The 20,763-nt window shown below is 48.6% G+C and overlaps 1 protein-coding gene and 1 non-coding gene across 6 annotated transcripts in view; both read left to right on the top strand.

Moving 5' to 3' along the window:
• Nucleotides 1-294: 294 nt before the first annotated feature.
• AVIL (advillin) overlaps nucleotides 295-20,763 on the top strand; it is a 24,228-nt gene continuing 3,759 nt past the window's right edge. The window contains exons 1-17 of one of the 5 annotated variants that reach the window (XM_009181096.4): nucleotides 295-1,094; nucleotides 3,963-4,047; nucleotides 5,791-5,865; nucleotides 6,594-6,790; nucleotides 8,882-8,990; nucleotides 9,083-9,193; nucleotides 9,458-9,660; nucleotides 10,116-10,194; nucleotides 10,311-10,409; nucleotides 11,466-11,619; nucleotides 11,720-11,820; nucleotides 12,286-12,423; nucleotides 12,524-12,682; nucleotides 13,470-13,649; nucleotides 16,777-17,199; nucleotides 18,084-18,272; nucleotides 19,206-19,283. In XM_009181096.4, coding sequence (XP_009179360.1) covers nucleotides 3,982-4,047; nucleotides 5,791-5,865; nucleotides 6,594-6,790; nucleotides 8,882-8,990; nucleotides 9,083-9,193; nucleotides 9,458-9,660; nucleotides 10,116-10,194; nucleotides 10,311-10,409; nucleotides 11,466-11,619; nucleotides 11,720-11,820; nucleotides 12,286-12,423; nucleotides 12,524-12,682; nucleotides 13,470-13,649; nucleotides 16,777-17,199; nucleotides 18,084-18,272; nucleotides 19,206-19,283 — 2,361 coding nt within the window. In that variant the 5' untranslated portion in view covers nucleotides 295-1,094; nucleotides 3,963-3,981. Of the gene's footprint in view, nucleotides 1,095-2,700; nucleotides 4,048-5,790; nucleotides 5,866-6,593; nucleotides 6,791-8,881; nucleotides 8,991-9,082; nucleotides 9,194-9,457; nucleotides 9,661-10,115; nucleotides 10,195-10,310; nucleotides 10,410-11,465; nucleotides 11,620-11,719; nucleotides 11,821-12,285; nucleotides 12,424-12,523; nucleotides 12,683-13,469; nucleotides 13,650-16,776; nucleotides 17,200-18,083; nucleotides 18,273-19,205; nucleotides 19,284-20,763 lie in introns of those variants that run through there. The other 4 variants (XM_017945978.3, XM_003906680.5, XM_017945977.3 and 1 more) reach the window with 4 other exon arrangements.
• On the top strand, nucleotides 13,751-13,855 carry LOC116268978. The gene has a single exon (XR_004176305.1). It is a non-coding gene; the product is annotated as a U6 spliceosomal RNA (small nuclear RNA).

Raw genomic sequence — 20,763 nt, 5'->3', positions numbered from 1 at the left:
TGAACTCCTGACCTCGTGATCCACCCACCTCAGCCTCCTAAAGTGCTGGGATTACAGGTGTGATCCACCACCGCACCGGGCCCTGGGAATGGAGTTTTGTTGTTTTTTTTTTTGAGACGGAGTCTCGCTCTGTCCCCAGGCTGGAGTGCAATGGCACAATCTGGACTCACCACAAGCTCCACCTCCCGGGCTCACACTATTCTGCCTCAGCCTCCCAAGTAGCTGGGACTACACGCACCCGCCACCACACCCAGCTAATTTTTTGTACTTTTAGTAGAGACAGGGTTTCACCATGTGAGCCAGGATGGTCTCCATCTCCTGACCTCGTGATCACCTGCCTCGGCCCCGGAAAGTACTGGGATTACAAGCGTGAGCCACCGCGCCCAGCCTGGGAACGGAGTCTTGATTCTTCTCTGCCCCTGATTCTTCTAAACTGGGAACTCTGAAGCTGAGAGCCCAGCATGGTTCCTGGCAAACAGTAGGCACTCAAATATTGATTGGTTTACTGTATGACTAATAGAGACCCCAACGAGCAAAACTAATAAAATTCTCCTGGCTCCTCTCCCAGACTTCCCCTCCCTTTGAGAAATACCAGAAGCTTCTTCGGGAGGCTCTTGCCAGCCTAGACATCACAGGCACACATGGGGCAGCTCCAGCCTCTGCCTCCTGTCATCACCATAATGCATCCATATCTACAATATGGCAAATTTCATATCCTTCCAACCTCTTTCCTGCATTATTGATGGGCTGTGTGCACTTTTTAAAAAATCAATTAGATCAGGGCGTGGAGCTGGAGTTAAAAGAAGCCTTTAAAAGTCTGCTCTTCTTGTTTTGCTGTTTTGAATAGGCACAGATAAAGCTTTCCCTCTGGTTTGAATAAGTCAAGCTCAGTGCTAGGTTGGCTCTGATTGGCCAGGACTAAGAAAACGCAGTTAAGATGCAAACACAAGCAAATATAACCCAGTGTCTCTGCGGCCATTACTAAGCTAAGGCAGCAGACCCGGAGCCTCCTGCTTTGGAGTGGTTCTTCAATACTGCTGCTGCTGCTTACTCACCGGGAAACAACTGGGAAAGCTGGTGAGCGAGAAGGCAAGGTAAGGTCTCTGATTTACGGGGGCATGCCAGTTAATCCTCCTGAATGAGGAATAAATGAAAGGAACAGGAGCTTGAGATTCCCTTGGCTTTGTCCTCTGAGATGAGACTTAAAATGAACCAAGAGTCTCGGCAGTTTTGCAAACTTCTTGTCGAGAAGTAGAAGCCCTTAGAGGCAGCTGAACATATAGGGCACATTTTCAAAAGCTGGGAAAGACAGACCCCTTTCACCTATCCTCAGAGAAAAATGGTATGGAGCAAGGCAGGAGGAGTTAAAACCAGCTTCCTGGCCCAGAGAAGTGGCTCACACCTGTAATCCCAACACTTTGGGAAGCCAGGGAATGAGGATTGTTTGAGCCCAGGAATTTGTAACTTGTGACCATCCTGGGCAACATAGTGAGACCCCGTCTCTACAAAAAATAATAAAATAGCCAGGCATGGTGGTGCACACCTGTGGTCTCAGCTTCTCAGGAGGCTGAGGCAGAAGGATCACTTAAGCCCAGGAGGTAGAGGTTGCAGTGAGCTGTGATCGTACCACTGCACTCCAGCCTGGGTGACAGAGCAAGACCCTGTCTCAAAAACAACAACAAAAAACAGCTTCCTCTGCTCAGGGTCCATCCATAAGGGCATCTCTGAGAATTAAAGGCCACTGGCTTTTAACCTCAAAACTGTGCCCCCCACCCAAGGGGTTTCTGTAGTCCCCTCAAAGAACACTGAATTAGGATTTAGGGAGGAGAGAAGGAGAGACGCAGCTTTGGGAGACTTTGATGTTAGAACTGTGTTTTCTGTGTGTTCCAGTGTGGCAGGAAGTCCCTTCCTGGAGTTTATCCTCTCGCATTCCGGGTGCCTAGCCCAGTGAGCTCCTTGATTCCTAAATTCCTGCTGGGAAATGGGACAGGTTTCAGCCTCTGAGGCTCACAGTCCTAACTGCTGCCGGCTGGTTTGGCTTTTACCAGGGTGACAGTTCTGTCTCCAAGGAATAAATTCACTGGCCTTTGTCCCCTTCCCCCAATTGGCTCATGGCTTTTGCCTTTAATGACTGCTACATAGGGTCTGAAGAAAACCCAAACACCGTATTTCCTGGCAATTCTGAGCAGCACAGGGTGGGGCAGCACAAGTTATCAAATTAAATTCTCAAACACTGGCTGCTCTGCACCATTGCCTTGCTTTAGTCCTGTTATAGCAGTAGACAAAGGGAGTTTGCTTTGTGCTTTATGGTTTTTTGCCAAAGTCCATACTAGATGGCGCATGTTCTCCAACTTGGCTTTGTCCATCAAGGTTCAAGAAAACAATGGTCAGACATGTTCCTCTTAACAAGCACAGTATGTCCCCAAATAGCAAAAATCCATACAGTCCTTTCTGGGTGAATTTTTTTTTTTTTTTTTTTTTTTGAGACGGAGTCTCGCTCTGTCACCCAGGCTGGAGTGCAGTGGCCGGATCTCAGCTCACTGCAAGCTCCGCCTCCTGGGTTCACGCCATCCTCCTGCCTCAGCCTCCGGAGTAGCTGGGACTACAGGCGCCCGCCACCTCGCCCGGCTAGTTTTTTTGTATTTTTTTAGTAGAGACGGGGTTTCACCGTGTTAGCCAGGATGGTCTCGATCTCCTGACCTCGTGATCCGCCCGTCTCGGCCTCCCAAAGTGCTGGGATTACAGGCTTGAGCCACCGCGCCCGGCCTTCTGGGTGAATTTTTAAATCTTATGTAAATCCATCAACCCCATCCTTTTTCCTTTGCCTGTCAGGAGAAATTCATCTAGCTTTACATGAATTATGCATGTTATCAGATTTCAAGCTCCTTGAGAGCAGGTATTTTAATTCTATAAAGCCTCTACGTGACCTTGGACATGGGTAGGTGCTTAATTACTCAAGATGCTCCTTGAATACAGATGGTACACGACCCACACAGACATAGATCTTTACCACTTCCTCCCTCTCCCCACCCTGACTTGCCCAATCCTGAAGGAACTGGAGACGTCTAAGTGTCTGAGGTTCACACTTCCACGGAGAAGCTTGGGTCTGTGTGGGAGGGAGAAAGGAAGCCATCTGTCCACAGGCCAGACCAGGCCACACCCTGCTGGCACCCAGAACCCTTTGTCCCAGGCCCAGCCCTGTCATTTTACTTTCCTTTGTATCTGGAAAGCACAGGAAATATAGTAGTCATATGACAAAAGAAGGAAGGGTTGTTTGAGTTTTAGAATAGTTTACTCAAAAAAAAAAACAAAACAAAACATAAAAGCCAAAGATAAGGTCAAAGTTGACTGTGGAGAAGGCCTTGCAAGCAGGGAACTTGGGAAGAATTAGAGGGAATGAGTGAGAGAAGGCAACTGAGTTTGGAAATATTTTTTCTGACTAGCTTTTCTTTCCAAATGCCACTGAACTTAGATTGGTTTAGAAAGGGTTGTAGTACATCAAAGTGGCTAGAAGCATAGGTTTGGGGATCAGATAAGGATTTCATTCTACAGTGTGATCTTGTACAAGTTATTCAGCCTTTGTAAACCTCAAATTCACACAACGTAAGATGAAGAAAATCACCTTCTGAAAATTAGAGATAACATACGCAAAGTGAATCAATACAGGGCTTAACATATTTATCACCCCTTTGGTAAATAACCATGACGATTACCAGAGTTGTTAAGGGCAGTGGCAGGTGAGAAGCAGAACTCATGGGTGGTAATCCCTGGGCCAGCCAGGCTGACCATGTGCATTTGGACGGACAAGTCCTTGACCCCATCATTGTGAAATGGTGCAGGGATGCACCACGAGGGTGTGGCAAGATGGCTGACAACAGACTGGGAAGCAACTCAGCAGAAAAACTGGATTGATGCCCATTATGGCGAGAGGCATCACCTCCCTGTGTTCTGTGATGTTTCAGTCTTGGAAAGACAAGCACCATGTCTCTGACCAGTGCCTTCAGGGCTGTGGACAATGACCCTGGGATCATCGTCTGGAGAATAGAGGTGAGGTGGGCTGGAGGCACCTTACTTGTGACTACTGGAGTCTGGAAGCAGAGTCTGGCTGCCTGGGGCTGCTAGGCAACAGCCCGCCAGCACCCCTTAGCCTGTGGTTTGAGGAGAATGAGAGGCAGCATCAAAGTACCTATTTCCCATCCTTTACCTCTCCTGGGTGCTCAAAGCAGGTGGCTGGCAGGTGGAGGAAATGTTCAGACCCGAAGAGCAGGGCTCCAGGCAAAAACAAGCTTGTCCTTTAGCCAGCCACCTGCTCAGTGAGTCTGCACTCGCAGGAAATACCCTGGAAAGACAGGTGGGACCTACTCAGCAGATTCCTGGCAGCTTCCATCAGAGAAATGGAACATGTCTTCCAAGGGCACCCTGGCTCCTACAAAATATGGGGAGAGGTGAGGGGGCACTGCAGAGATGAGGCGCTGTTCAGCCCATCTCCTCTTGGGCTTGGGCCACTCTGTGTGGCCGTGACATCCAGCAATCCATAGCTGGGAACTACCCTGGCCTGGGTAGCTCCACCTGCCAGATATGAAGATTCCCCCTAACCCCCGCCCCGAGCCCAGTCAGTTGCTGCTGCATAAAACCCAGACGTAATGCCTCACTTCACTATTCTCAACCAGGATGGGGAGTCAGCTCTCCAGCAAGCCTCGCAGAGATTGTGAGGCCCAGGTCACTTCCATTGTTTTAAGGCTTCCAGTTTCCTTAAAAACTAACAGGTACTGGCCAGGTGCAGTGGTTTACGCCTGTAATCCCAGCACTTTGGGAGGCCGAGGTGGGCAGATCACGAGTTCAGGAGATCGAGACCATTCTGGCTAACACGGTGAAACCCCGCCTCTACTACAAATACAAAAACTTAGCTGGGCGTGGTGGTGGGCACCTGTAGTCCCAGCTACTTGGGAGGCTGAGGCAGGAAAATGGCGTGAACCCAGGAGGTGGAGCTTGCAGTGAGCCGAGATAGTGCCACTGCACTCCAGCCTGGGCGACAAAGAGAGACTCCATCTCAAAACAAACAAACAAAAATAACTAACAGGTACTAAAACACGGTTACCAGAATTGCAGTATATTTAACATTTAACACATTTCACATAGAACACACACAAGTATGGCTGCAAGTTTCCCTCACTTGGAGATTGTGATGAAAATCTACATGAAGGCTGTGTGAACAGTCCTCCAGGGGCAAGCCATACATGCAGTGACAAATCAGGGCCCTGACCCAGACTCCAAATATAAGACACTTGGCACAGAGCCCTGCTGACCGCTGGCACTCTCCAAATGTTATCCTCCACCTCCCACGGCCCCGCAGAATCCAAGTGTTCTTTCCTACATGGGCCTGGTCCAGCACCCTGTGGTCAGCATTGGGAAGAGTGTTGGAGGTTCTGGCACAACAGCTCAGAGAAGGGTTTGTACTTGGTCGTTTATATCCAGCAAAGGGCTGGAGGTGGCTCACAGGCTTCCCACAATAGTGTGAGATGAGATCGGGTGGGAAGTGGAGAGAATAGGGCGAGGGAAAGCAGGATAGGGACCAGATTCAGATCCAGGGTGATGCAAGCAGAGCTCACAGAAGTCAGAGGAGTGGCTACATTAACCCTGTGGCTGGCTGCCTCACGTCCTATAAGGTCATTGGGAACATCTCCCTTCCTTCTCCCCACCACCTGCACCAAATGACAGAGAGGAGAGGGAGGCTCGTGGGGAAGGGAGGTGGGAGGGGATGTAGCCTATACCCACCCCTTGTCCTTCCAGAAAATGGAGCTGGCGCTGGTGCCTGTGAGAGCCCATGGCAACTTCTATGAGGGGGACTGCTATGTCATCCTCTCGGTGAGCACCCTCCTCCTCCTCCCCACTCCTGTGAACTTCTCCCCTGGGGCCAGTTCTTGGGCTCTACTGGGAGATGTGCTGGTGAGGGAAGATAGTCCCTGGTATCGGTCTCAACGGTTCCTCAGTGCTATGCAGCAGACCTCCAGTCTATCAAAGGCCATCATTAGGCCTGGGTTTTTAATTCTGCATCAGAGGATGGGGGTATGACCCTCAGTCTGAACCTCAGTGAGCCACCCACAAGCAGCACTTCTCCCAGGCCTAGGTCCCACATTAAAGTGGTGTGGAAGAAAGCCAGATAAATGCAAGGCCTGTCTCTAGCCTCAAACTGCTGATTCTCATGGAGGAGACTCACATGAACGGTGCTGACAGGGCCGTGCAGGTGTACAGATCAGCACTGTGCCAGCTGTGTGAGTGTAAGGGACCAAGGGGACCTGTGAGGTAAGCCTGCAACCTGGCTGGGAAGAGATCCCCGTTGGTCTCTATTTATTTGGGGAACAACAAGCTGTCAACTTTACCCAGATGTGGGGAGGAATTTGGGCTGCCAAAGCTTATGCCATGATCGCAGGTCTGCTCGGGGGCCAGGGCAGCTCCTGCATCCACCGCAGGAGAGAGGGCCCTCAGTCTGCCAAGGGCAGGCACATGTGCTGCATTCTCCCCATGACAGAGGGGCCACCAGCAAAGGGGGAGGTGAGCTGGCCCCTGACCTGATCTCTCTGACTACATCCCAGACCCGGAGAGTGGCCAGTCTCCTATCCCAGGACATCCACTTCTGGATCGGGAAGGACTCCTCCCAGGATGAGCAGAGCTGTGCAGCCATCTACACCACACAGCTGGACGACTACCTGGGAGGCAGCCCTGTGCAGCACCGAGAGGTCCAGTACCATGAGTCAGACACCTTCCGTGGCTACTTCAAGCAGGGCATCATGTGAGTAGGGGTGCACAGAGTAAGGACAGAAACAGCAGTTTACAGAGGAGGAAACCCAAAAGGCCAACATGCATATCAAGAAAGTAATCAGAGAAATGCAAATCAAAACAAAGCTGTCACTTCCACCCACTAGAGTAGCAAATTAAACAGCTGGGAGGTGACAAGTGTTGGCAAGGCTATGGGGAAATAGGAGCCCTTGTGCCCTGCTGATGGAAGTATAGACTAGCGCAGCATCCTGGAGAGTAGTCAGTGCCACTTGCAAATCGCACTTCTGCATGTGTAACTCACAGAAATCCTCACGTATCCATGTCCATAAGGGCACATGGACCACACTGTTCACAGCAGCCTCATTAATGATGTTAGGAAGCTGCAGGCAACATAGGTGTCCATAACTGGGAGACAGGACATGCACACCACGGAGTATTATGCAGTAGCCAGAAGCAACAGATTAGATACATGCCTAACACAAGGACAGAGCTCACAAACATGGTGCTTAGCACACAAAGTAAGAAACAGACTAAGACATATAACAGAATGCCAATTTCTGTTTTAAAAAGCACATGCATGGACGGGCGTGGTGGCTCATGCCTGTAATCCCAGCACTTTGGGAGGCCAAGGCAGGCAGATCACAAGGTCAGGAATTCAAGACCAGCCTGGTCAACATGGTGAAACCCCGTCTCTACTAAAAATACAAAAATTAGCCGGGTGTGGTGGCGCATACCTGTAATGCCAGATACTCGAGAGGCTGAGGCAGGAGAATCACTTGAACCCAGGAGGTGGAGGTTGCAGTGAGCTGAGATCACGCCACTGCCCTCCAGTCCCGTGACAGAGCAAGACACCATCTCAAACAAAACAAAACAAAACCATGCACACAAAACAACATGATAGGTTGGGCATGGTGGCTCACGCCTGTAATCCCAGCACTTTGTGAGGCTGAGGCAGGAGGATCGCTTAAGCCCAAGAGTTCAAGACCAGCCTAGGCAACATAGTGAGATTCCCCATCTCTACAAAAAAATACTTTGTAAAAAAGCTAGCCAGGCATGGTGGTGCACTCCTATAGTCCTAGCTACTCCATGGGCTGAGGGTATCGAGCCCTCAGTTATCGAGCCTGCAGTCCCTGAGAAGGATCACTTAAGCCCGGGAGGTCAAGGCTGCAATGAGCCATGATTGCACTACTGAACTCTAGCCCGGGTGACAGAGAGAGACCCTGTCTTTAAAAAAAAAAAGGGGGGGGGGGCGAGGCACAGTTTACTAGAATGAAAATAAAAAGGTCAACAGTTAGAATGGAGCGTATGGGGAAAGGAATGGGAGTAGGGCAAGCAGGTAAAGGGAATGCACAGACACCTAACACAAGAGAGGGAGTGAAGGCCGATGATAATGTTCCATCAACTGAGAAGTTTAACTCAAAACTTTGCCCCTGATATTAAAACAAAAAGAGGAATTCCAATGAGCTTGAGAATTGTGAGGCCGGGCCAAGATCAGCTTCTTGCAGGTCAGCAGTCTCCACTGACTGAGGCCCTTCTGGGCACAGAGGACCACACTGAGCCAGTGGGGAACCCAAGGACAAAGCCCCTCTGCTCCAGGGCTACCTTCTGCATTCCTTTCAAGTGCAGGACGCCTGGCTCGGAGGTTGGGCTGGACTGAGTGCCAGGGCGGGCGAGCTGATTCCTAGGGTAGGTGGTCTTAAGGCTGTGGAGTCATTAATGCTTCTGCTGCGGCCCAACTTGTACCCCTCTCCCAGTGACACACTGGCATTCAGACAGTTCCTGGAACAAAACAAGCCCTCTGTGCAGGGGGTCTTCGTCACTGATGTCTCCTCTGCCTGGAGCACTATTCCTCTGGGTATTGGTTCATTTTCCTTGTAGTATCTCAGCTCAAATGTCACTTCTTCAGAGAAGACTGTCCCGACTCACTACCAGAAAGTCACTCACCCAGTCTATTTGTGGGGCAGCAGCTGTCACCATCTGTATTTACCTTGCTGATGTACTGTCATCATCACACGAGTGAGGCTGCATCTGTGTAATTCACCACTGTCTCCCCAGAACCTAGCACATAGCAGGCACTCAAATAACTGAATGGATGTTCCCTTAGCTACAAGAAGGGGGGTGTCGCCTCTGGGATGAAGCACGTGGAGACCAACACCTACAACGTGAAGCGGCTGCTACATGTGAAGGGGAAAAGAAACATCAGGGCCACTGAGGTTAGTCCTGCACACTGTCTGCCCCAGGCCCAGGATTTCTCTACCTGGCACCTAAGAATTCCTCCTGAACAATGTTTACCTCTCATCGACAGGTGGAAATGAGCTGGGACAGTTTCAACCGAGGTGATGTCTTCTTGCTGGACCTTGGGAAAGTCATCATCCAATGGAATGGCCCAGAGAGCAACAGTGGGGAGCGCCTGAAGGTATGGCTTCCTAGCCTTAGCACTCTCTCAAGTTCCTCTTTCTTCTTCCCTCCATGCTGGCTCTTTCCCAAGAATCAAGGTGGAGCCCTGCCTTTGAGTAGAATCTGTCTTGGAGACAGGCCAAGTGTGTGAGTTTGTGACTCACCCTGGACTCCTCAGCATCCGAGTAACTCCTGTGTCTGAGATCTAGGCTGTTCTCCCCAAAGACATCAGGCAGAAAGGGGTCCCAGAGGAGCTGAGGACTCCCTTGGGCTTCTCTGACAGGCTATGCTTCTGGCAAAGGATATTCGAGACAGGGAGAGAGGAGGCCGTGCTGAAATAGGAGTGATCGAGGGAGACAAGGAGGCAGCCAGCCCAGAGCTGATGAAGGTCCTTCAGGACACCCTTGGCCGACGCTCCATTATCAAGCCTGCAGTCCCTGATGAGATCATAGATCAGCAGCAGAAATCAAATATCATGTTGTATCAGTGAGTAACCAAACCTGGCTTTAGCTGGAAGCTGGGGTCGGGGGGAAGGTGTCCCCTAGAACATCAGCCACCTCTGCTTGGCTCCTTGTTTTGGGTGTAGTCATCTGGTTTTCTTCTTAGTCCTTTTCAAATGCAGCTCCTAGAAAGCTTGGAGATCCCCCGCTCAATGAGGCAGTTGTTCCTGTTAGCAACTCTACTGATCTCTTGAGGAGACCTTTCCTTTACTCTGGCCTACACACGCCCAGGGATGTGGAAGGAATAATGTTTGGGACAGAGATGAACAAAAGTCTCCACCAAAGAAGAGTCTGCACATTCCTGTCCTCCCATGGCTGTCTTATTAGGAAGTCACACTCTACCCAGAAACTCCAAACTAAAACCAAACCAGAACAACATCTAGTTGACTACAAGATGCTTTATAGAGGAAAAGGCACAGGCTAATCTCTCCCCTTCTCCAGTGTCTCAGATTCACCTGGGCAGCTGGCAGTCACAGAGGTAGCAACGAGGCCTCTGGTCCAGGACTTACTGAACCATGATGTAAGTAGAGTTTGGGTGGCCTTAGCTTGGGGTAGCCAGACCTGCTTCAGAAGCAGACTCTGAGCAAAATCTTCCTTCTGGTCTTGAGCAACCATACCTATCTCTGGCTGCTTTAGGACTGCTACATCCTGGACCAAAGTGGAACCAAAATCTACGTGTGGAAAGGAAAAGGAGCCACAAAGGCTGAAAAACAGGCAGCCATGTCTAAAGCGCTGGTAGGAGCTACAGATGTGCAATACTGTTCAAATAATTCTGCTAAGAGCACTTCAGGTGTGTCACTTCACAGAGTCATGCTAGGTATGTGAGCATATAACATTGTGCTTACATACATGGACTGCAAAGTCAGGCAGACAAACTGGGATTCAAATCCTGGTTTTGCCTTTTCCAGCTGAGTGCTCTGGGGAAGACTACTTAACACCTCTGGGCCTCAGTTTCCCCATATCTAACATGGAATCATACCCATCTCCTAGGGTTATTGTGAGGATTAAATATCATTTGTAAAGCACTCAAGGCTGGGCGCGATGGCTCACGCCTGTAATCCCAGCACTTTGGGAGGCCGAGGCAGGCGGATCCCCTGAGGTAAGGAGTTCGAGACCAGCCTGGCCAACATGGTGAAACCCCGTCTCTACTAAAGGTACAAAACAAAATTATCCAGGCATGGTGGTGCATGCCAGTAGTCCGGGCTACCTGGCGGGGCTGAGACAGGAGAATCACTTGAACCCGGGAGGCAGAGGTTGCAGTGAGCTGAGATCATGCCACTGCATTCCAGCCTAGGTGAAAGTGAGACTCTGTCTCAAAAACAAAAAAAAAGCACTCAGAACAGTTCTTGGCACACAGCACCTGCTGAATAAAAGGTGGCTGTTATTATTGAAGGAGATATCACATACCAAGGTTAATAGCCCTGTCCTCAAGGAGCTTATATTTGTGCAGATTCATGCAGATGAACCAAGCAAGATGCACTTACAAAGCAATAAATGAGCAAACGGATGTGATGAAAAGTCAGTAAGTACAAAAGTACTGAAAGAACACAGCATAATCTTCCAAAAAATTAACAATCATAATCACTGCAAGTCAATAAAGAAATCCAAAAATGTTCCACTCTTTTTTTTTAGGCAGGTACCTTGGTCCTTAGATAGAAGTGAGTTAGAATTTGACTGACTCCCAGAGGGGAGACTCTTATCCTGTGGCTTCAAAGAGGTGAATTACCAGACAAGCAAAGAACTCAGTGTAATCCACAACTGACATGCCTTTGGGAATGGGTGGCTCTGCAGGGCTTCATCAAGATGAAGGGCTACCCCAGCAGCACCAATGTGGAGACTGTCAACGATGGTGCTGAGTCAGCCATGTTCAAGCAGCTGTTCCAGAAGTGGTCAGTAAAGGACCAGACCATGGGCCTGGGGAAAACGTTCAGCATTGGTAAAATTGGTGAGATTGCCCCCAGATCATCCTCTCACTGCTGGGACCCTAGAGAGGCAGGCACAGACGATTCTTACTCACTCGGCTTTTCCCAACCCTTTCTCCACAGCTAAAGTTTTCCAGGATAAATTTGATGTGACTCTGCTACACACCAAGCCAGAGGTAGCTGCCCAGGAAAGAATGGTTGATGATGGCAGCGGAAAAGTTGAGGTAAGCCCAATGATTCAAGTATCAGGGCAGGCAGCACTGGCCTTCCTGGCTGTCCTGCTAGGGGCAGGGGTACAGGTGATTCAGAGTCTGCTTTGCTTTCCCTTTCCCCTCCAGCACCTCAGGAGTCTTCTCTAAGAGTCTTGTAGGTCTGTAGAGTTTTCAGGGGAAAGAGACACACATCCTCAAATGTGCTATCAATATCTCACCTGGAAGATCTATTCAAATCATCGCTCGGCCTTACAAAGACTGAGCCATGATGGGATGCTCCTGACTAGGATGGCCCAGTTCATCTCAGGATTCAAATCATGCAAATGTGATGAGTCCTCAGCACTGGGACAGAACCAGAGGGAGAAAGAGAACATGGAGTAAATGTCAGCACCTTCCCCACTTGGATTCTCCCTTTAGCGTAGCCTAGCCCTTCCCAGCCCCCTATCTCTGGAAAACGGTGTCTCCTTCCATGCCCAGGTCTGGAGAATTGAGAACCTGGAGCTGGTCCCTGTGGAATATCAGTGGTATGGCTTCTTTTATGGGGGAGACTGTTATCTGGTCCTCTACACATACGAGGTGAACGGGAAGCCACATCACATCTTATACATCTGGCAGGTAGGCCTGGCACAGGCTTCAGCTTTGGATCCTGATGCGTCCTCTGGCCACTGGGCTGGGGCGGGGAGCATGGGTCCTTCATGGTCTCTCACCACTGCAGGGCCGCCACGCCTCACAGGACGAGCTGGCAGCCTCAGCATACCAGGCAGTGGAGGTGGATCGGCAGTTTGACGGGGCCGCTGTGCAGGTTCGAGTCAGGATGGGGACGGAGCCACGCCACTTCATGGCCATCTTCAAAGGGAAGCTAGTTATCTTTGAGGTGAGGATGCTCTGATAAAATTACACCATGAGCTGGAACGTTCCAAACTAACAAACCAGCATGGGACTATTGGCGAGCAGAGGAGGGGTCGGGTAGGGAGTTAGGCTTGGATTAGACAGAGGAAGAAGGGGGTTAATCCCTCTAAGACAGTCAAGTGAATCCCAAATGCCTAGGGCTTCAAGTCTGAACCACTATCTAAATTATGTTCAAGGTCTTTCATAACCTGACCCATATTACCTATGCAGGTGCACCACCCTCAGCTCCCTAACCCGCACCCTCCACTCCAGTCAGGTGGGTCTCCTCATTAGACCTCACGTGTGCCACACCATACCCCTCCTGCTGCAGATGTGCCCTTTCAAATTCAAGTCCCACTTCTTCCATGAAGCCCTGGCTGAAGCACTACCAAGCAATGCATAATGTCACATGCTTGATATCACACAAGTTTGGGGTCAAGTCTTAACCTTGTATTTACTAGTCAAGTTTCCAAGTCTCAGTTTCCTCATCTATACTGTGGAATAATAACATCTACTTCATAGAGTTATAAGGACCAATGAAATAATGTAGGTAAGGCACCAGTCACAGAGCCTGGCATATGATAAAGTTCTCAGAATGAAAGCTGTTGTTATTGGTACCATAACTCCAGCTCACCCTGACCCTTTCCAGTGAGCCTAGAAGCTCCTCAAGGGCAAACATAGTATTACAACATTCACGTTTCCCACAACAGCTCCTCTAGTGCTCTGCTCACATGGTGCTCCTCAGATCTGGACTCTGCTTTTCTTCTCTCTAGGGTGGGACTTCCAGGAAGGGAAATGCTGAGCCCGACCCTCCGGTAAGACTCTTCCAAATTCATGGAAATGACAAATCTAACACCAAAGCAGTGGAGGTTCCAGCCTTTGCCTCCTCCCTAAACTCCAATGATGTCTTTCTGCTGCGAACTCAGGCAGAGCACTACCTGTGGTATGGCAAGGTAGGATGACTGGGCCCAGGGGTCAGACCAGCCCCTGGGAGCCCAGACCTGCAGTCCCCTCCTCCTGTCAGCAAGGTCAAAGGACCTAGAGTAGGTTGGAGTGCTAGCTTCGGCAGCACATAACTGAAATTGGAACGATACAGAGAAGATTAGCATGGTCCCTGTGCAAGGATGGCATGCAAATTCGTGAAGCGTTCCATATTGGGAAAAAAATAAAAATAAAAAAAAAAGCCAGGTGCAGTGGCTCATTCCTGTAATCCCAGCACTTTGGGAGGCTGAGGCAGGCGGATCATGAGGTCAGGAGTTCGAGACCAGCCTGGCCAGCATGGTGAAACCCCATCTCTACTAAAAATACAAAAATTAGCCGGGTGTGGTGGTGCGCACCTATAGTCCCAGCTGCCTGGGAGGCTGAGGCAGAAGAATTGTGAACTGGTTGGGGGCGGAGGTTGCAGTGAGCCAAGATTATACCACTACACTCCAGCCTGGGCAACAGAGTGAGACTCCACTTCAAAAAAAAAAAAAAAAAAAAAAAGAGTAGGCTGGAGCAGTCCTCAAAAAGGAAGCCTTTTTCCTAAGAAATCTTCAAAGGGATCACCAACATTCTCCACAATCAGACTCCAATTAGAAACTCACTGAAGGCTGGGCACGGTGACTCATACCTATAAACCCAGCACTTTGGGAGGCCGAGGTGGGCTGATCACCTGAGGTCGGGAGTTCAAGACTAGCCTGACCAATATGGAAAAACCTGTCTCTACTAAAAATACAAAATTAGCTGGGGTGGTGGCACATGCCTGTAATCCCAGCTACTCGGGAGGCTGAGGCAGGAGAATTGCTTGAACCCAGGCTGCAGTGAGCCGACACTGCGCCACTGCACTCCAGCCTGGGCAACAAGAGTGAAACTCCATCTCAAAAAAAAGAAAAGAAAAGAAAAAGAAAAAAAAAGAAACTCGGCCGGGCGCGGTGGCTCAAGCCTGTAATTCCAGCACTTTGGGAGGCCGAGACGGGCGGATCACAAGGTCAGGAGATCGAGACCATCCTGGCTAACACAGTGAAACCCCATCTCTACTAAAAATACAAAAAAAAAAAAAATAGCCGGGCGACGTGGCGGGCGCCTATAGTCCCAGCTACTTGGGAGGCTGAGGCAGGAGAATGGCATAAACCCAGGAGGCGGAGCTTGCAGTGAGCTGAGATGCGGCCACTGCACTCCAGCCTGGGCGGCAGAGCGAGACTCCATCTCAAAAAAAAAAAAAAAAAAAAGAAACTCATTGAAAACCCTGCTTACACCTAGCAGAAATCTCATAAACTTCTACGCAGATGGAGGCTGGATAAGTCAATCTTCCCATATGAGTTTGGTGGACTCTAACAGACAGGCACTAATACAGAACAAAAACACAAAATATTACGTCAATTCATATTGCAACAGTGGATTAAAATGCACTAAGTACGGGCACGGTGGCTCACACCTGTAATCCCAGCACTTTGGGAGGCTGAGGCAGGCAGATCACCTGAGGTCAGGAGTTTGAGACCAGCCTGGCCTCCATGGTGAAACCCCGCCTTTATTAAAAATACAAAACATTAGCTGGGCGTGGTGGTGTGTGCCTGTAGTCCCAGCTACTCCGGAGGCTGAGGCAGGAGAATTGCTCGAACCCAGCAGGTGGAGGTTGCAGTGAGCCAAGATCGCGCCACTGTACTCCAGCCTGGCCAACAGAGCAAGACTCCCTCTCAAAATAAAATAAAATACACTAAAATTGTTTTACAAAAAAGAATTGAATAGGAAAAGATGCTTAACATCATTAGTCGCTAGGGAGATGCAAATCAAAATCACAATGAGATAACCACTACACATCTATTAGAATGGCTAAAAAAAAACAACAACATAAAATGTGAGCAAGGATGCAGAGCAACAGGAATTTTCATGCATTGCTGGCAGGACTGCAAAATGGTACAGCTTTTGGAAAACATTTCGCCAGTTTCAATTTTTTTTTTTTTAAAGAGTCTCGTTCTGTCAGCCAGGCTGAAGTGCAGTGATGCGATCTCAGCTCACTGCAACCTCTGCCTCTTGGGTTCAAGTGATTCTCCTACCTCAGCCTCCCAAGTAGCTGGAATTACAGGCGTGTGCCACACACTAAGCTAATTGTTGTATTTTCAGTAGAGACAAGGTTTCGCCATGTTGCCCAGGCTGGTCTCGAACTCCTGACCTCAGGTGATTCACCTGCCTCAGCCTCCCAAAGTGCTGGAATTACAGTGGGGAGTCACCATGCCCAGCTGACAGTTTCTTACAAAGTTAAACATACACTAACCATATGATCCAGCAATCCTATTCCTGGGTATTTACTCAAGTAAAATAAAAAACTATCTTCACACAAAAACCTGTGCACAAATGTTTATAGCACCTTTATTCATTAGCAGAAAAAACCCAACTGGAAAATGGATAAACAAACAGTAGTACATCCACATGATGGAATACTACTCAGCAATAAAAAGGGATGAGCCGCTGGTAAACACAACAGAGATCTCAAATGCATTCTGCTAAGAGAAAGAAGCCAGACTCAAAGGCTAAATATTGTATGACTCCACTTATAGCATTCTGGAAAAGGCAAAACTATAGTGATGGAGAATAGATTCGTGGTTACCAGAGGTTAAGGATTCACAGAGGCTTTGACTCCAAAGGGGTCACGGCCCCAGATAATTTTGGGAGAGACTGAGGAAGAAACTGTTCTGTGCCTTTATTGTACTGACAATAACGTGATTCTGTTTGTCAAAATTCTTAGAATTGTATGTAAAAAGAGTATATTTTACTGTATGTACTTTTAAAAATAAATTTAATTTTTTTCTCTAAAAAAAAAAAACCCAAAAGTAGGTACTTAAATTCCAACTGAAGCTGAAACGAAGGTGACTTTTGCCCACACCCACTGTGGGTTTCAAAGCCTAGTCCTGCTTTTTGCCCCACACTGTTTTCCTCCCCACTCCCCAGCACTAGAACAAACTTGTCTGTCTTTCCAGGCTGAGGGACTGTGGCTTGGCAGCTGATCCTGGCACACTGAGTTATTAGTCTCAGATGCTTTTCTTTCCACGTCAAAGTGCCCCTGTGCAACTAACACTTGTGCTCTCCTCGCCCCACTCTCAGGGGTCTAGTGGGGATGAGCGGGCAATGGCTAAGGAGCTGGCCAGCCTTCTCTGTGATGGCAGCGAGAACACTGTGGCCGAGGGCCAGGAGTCCGCAGAGTTCTGGGACCTACTGGGAGGGAAAACTCCCTATGCCAGTGATAAAAGGTATGGGAACACAGCCTCCTCCTCTTCTGGGCTCCCCCTGCCTGCCAGGCTTATGAATTGCACAAAGGCTAAAACCTCAGTTTTAAAAACATTTCTAAGCAGCTTGGTGCCCTTAAATGGACTGTATTGCAGACTTCAGCAGGAAATTCTAGATGTCCAGTCCCGTCTCTTTGAATGTTCCAATAAGACTGGCCAATTCACTGTCACTGAGATCACAGACTTCACCCAGGATGACCTGAACCCCGGTGACGTGATGCTCCTAGATACCTGGGACCAGGTAAGACACAGCTGCAGAACTCAGAACATGACAAAGACTCCCATAGTAAGGGTTGTTTTTGTGTAGTATCCCCACCCTAGATAAACCCAGGGTAGCCCTGGACCATCCCCAGCTCAATCAAACCTCTGTCAGCAGTGACCAAAAGAAAGCCTCCGTTTTTTTGCAAGGGGTGATGTTTGAGAATGATGTTTGAAACTCACCATCCTGGGCATTTTCCCACCTTGCTTTGGAAAAATCAAGTCATCCTATCATCGTGCACTTTTTAATCTTAGGATCAATAGCAACAGACTCCACATGCAGAGGATATGGGCGTTTGGGGGAACAACAGCAGTCAGTAGCCTATTGTCATAGTCAAGTAAGAGCTACTGTGGGTCCACATAAGGGCAGTGGAGTAGGGATGGAGGGATGGTGACAGATTTGACAGATGCTTAGGAGGTAAAGTTGGTCAGCCTGGTGACTCATTGGATATGGGGGGTTTCTAGGAAACTCCCAGGTTTCTGCCTTAGGTGACTAGATGGATACCACCTATCAGAAGTGGAGACTCAGATACAAGTTTAGTAAAGAAGAGCTACATCTTGAGGGTGTTATTTTTAAGGTGCTTAGAGCAGTCAAGAGGAGGTGTTCTGCAAGAAGTTGGATTCAGGAAGCTGAAGTTCAGAGACAGCTCCGATTTGGAAAGGCAGATCTGGAAGATACACATAGCAATTAAAGTGATAAACATCAAGCTGATTCTGGGAAATCCTTTCTCTGCTGAACAAATTAGGCTGAGAAAGTTTTCTGAGGCTGTGAATTGCTCACGAAAGAAAGGGGAAAGATAGGGTAGTGTGTATGATCTAGTACTTAGTATGAACACAGTAACATATATTAAATCTCCACCATAACAGGTGTTCTTGTGGATTGGGGCTGAGGCCAATGCTACGGAGAAGAAGAGTGCCCTTGCCACAGCGCAGCAGTACCTGCTCACTCACCCCAGTGGCCGAGATCCCGACACACCAATCCTGATCATTAAGCAGGGGTTCGAGCCTCCCATCTTCACAGGCTGGTTCCTAGCCTGGGACCCTAACATTTGGAGTGTAAGAAAAGAGAGTGGGGAAGCTCTTACTTCCTGCCAGGAACAGCTCAGTGGGCAGGAAGGTGGGGTACTGCTTCACGGCTCAGTGAAACCAGGACTTCATTTCCCTACTCCTGTCCTGCTCCCTGCCTTTTTCTTTTCTCCTCTTTTTCACCTGCCACAGCAGGAAGTCCAGGTAGACAATTCACAGCAGGTCTCAGCAATAAGCAGTGTGAAGTATAAACAGTTTATAAAGTGTATCCATACACATCATCTTTTTGATCTGTACAATGATCCTGATAGCCAGTAGAAGTACTGTTCCCTATTTTATTGATAAGGAAGCTAAGAGAATGAGCTATTTGTCCAAAGTCACAGTTAATCAACAGAAACCCAGGTTTCCTGACTCCTAATCAACTTATTTTTTTTTTTCCAAGACAGAATTTTGCTCTTGTCGCCCAGGCTGGAGTGTAATGGCACAATCTCGACTCGCTGCAACCTCCACCTCCTGGGTTCAAGCGATTCTCCTGCCTCAACCTCCCAAGTAGCTGGGATTATAGGCATGCATCACCACGCCCAGCTAACTTTTGTATTTTTAGTAGAGATGGGGTTTCACTGTGTTAGTCAGGCTGGTCTTGAACCCCTGACCTCAGGTGATCCACCTGCCTCGGCCTCCCAAAGGGCTGGGATTACAGGCATGAGCCACTGCGCCTGGCCTTCAACTGCTCTTTCTTAAATCTTATAGGGAGGACTGAGGGGTTACCATCAAAGAATGTGCATTATGTTTAAGCACCTTTCAAGCCTTCATGGACCCAAAAGGGGGGATTTTCATTTTTACTTATACTTGAAATGTCTTCTGACTCCCTGGCTCTTTTGCTTTTCCTGAAGACACAGACCAGACCTAAGATGTCCCTCCCCTATAAGAAAGACCTCATCTTGTGTTTTCTCTCCTTCTCAGGCAGGAAAATCATACGAACAATTAAAAGAAGAGCTGGGAGATGCTGCTGCTATCATGCAAATCACTGCTGTGAGTCAGGTTCGCTCTTGGGAGAAGCCAGCCACACAGGCAACCAGAGCCAAAGAGAACCCACAAATGCTACAGATGCTCATGGGCAAAACTCATGTCCTCCTTAGTATTACTAAGGAGTATTACTATAGTTGTCTGTTTTGATGTAAAAATTTTTTGTAATCAATAGAAAAGCAGGTCTGAGAGCCAAGTTCCTTATTTTCCTGACTTCCAGATTTTCAAACAGACTTGCTGCTTAAAAACAAAAATGGGGCTGGGTGCAGTGGTTCATGCCTGTAATCCCAGCCCTTTGGGAGGCCAAGGCGGGTGGATCACCTAAGGTCAAGAGTTTGAGGCCGGGCGCGGTGGCTCAAGCCTGTAATCCCAGCACTTTGGGAGGCCGAGACGGGTGGATCACGAGGTCAGGAGATCGAGACTATCCTGGCTAACACGGTGAAACCCCGTCTCTACTAAAAAAAAATACAAAACACTAGCCGGGCGATGTGGCGGACGCCTGTAGTCCCAGCTACTCGGGAGGCTGAGGCAGGAGAATGGCGTGAACTCGGGAGGCGGAGCTTGCAGTGAGCTGAGATCCGGCCACTGCACTCCAGCCTGGGGGACAGAGCGAGACTCCGTCTCAAAAAAAAAAAAAAAAGAGTTTGAGACCAGCCTGACTAATATGGTGAAACCCCATCTCTACTAAAAATATGAAAATCAGCTGGGCGTGGTGATGGGCGCCTGTAGTCCCAGCTACTCGGGAGGCTGAGACAGGTGAATTGCTTGAACCTAGGAGGCAGAGGTTGCTGTCAGCTGAGATGGCACCACTGCACTCCAGCCTGGACAACAGAGGGAGACTCCATCTCAAAAAAACAACAACAAAAAAATGAAAACTTGTTTTATTATTCAACTCTGCCATTTAGGAGAGATTAAAGTCATTGGCAGTATTTTTCAGAAATAAGCTTCTAACCCAAATGACATTTTTATTCATTTCTGACAGTGAAGTCCACAGAAACTTAGACCATTTACCCCTATTTTAATGGTTAAAAGAAGTAGAGCCTCTGGCCAGGAATCCAGCAGTTCTTTAACCTCAGGAGGAGTGCATGGCACCAGGAGTTCAAACCTGCAATTCTGTCCTTTGTGCTCCACAAACTCAGATTCTAAAGCTAATGTTGATATAGTATCTTTAAATTATATTTAAGTAGAACTACAACCTGAAGTCATTTAAAGGCTGGAAATGCAGGGCTAAATAAAAGTACCAAGAGAAGGTATGTGATCCCAATATTCAAATGAGATTCCGGCACAACATGTATGCCAAACTGGCTATACAGGACTTGCCTTGAACTTACTGAATCACTTTTCCCAAAAACAACCCCAAAATCTGAATATTTTCTTTTTTTTTTTTTTTTTTTTTTTTTTTTGAGACAGAGTCTCGCTCTGTAGCCCAGGCTGGAGTGCAGTAGCCAGATCTCAGCTCTCTGCAAGCTCCGCCTCCCGGGTTCACGCCATTCTC

This window comes from Papio anubis, chromosome 9 (assembly GCF_008728515.1).
Source record: "Papio anubis isolate 15944 chromosome 9, Panubis1.0, whole genome shotgun sequence".
NCBI classification, from domain to species: Eukaryota; Metazoa; Chordata; class Mammalia; order Primates; family Cercopithecidae; genus Papio; species Papio anubis.
This window is presented reverse-complemented; position numbering and strand designations above follow the sequence as displayed.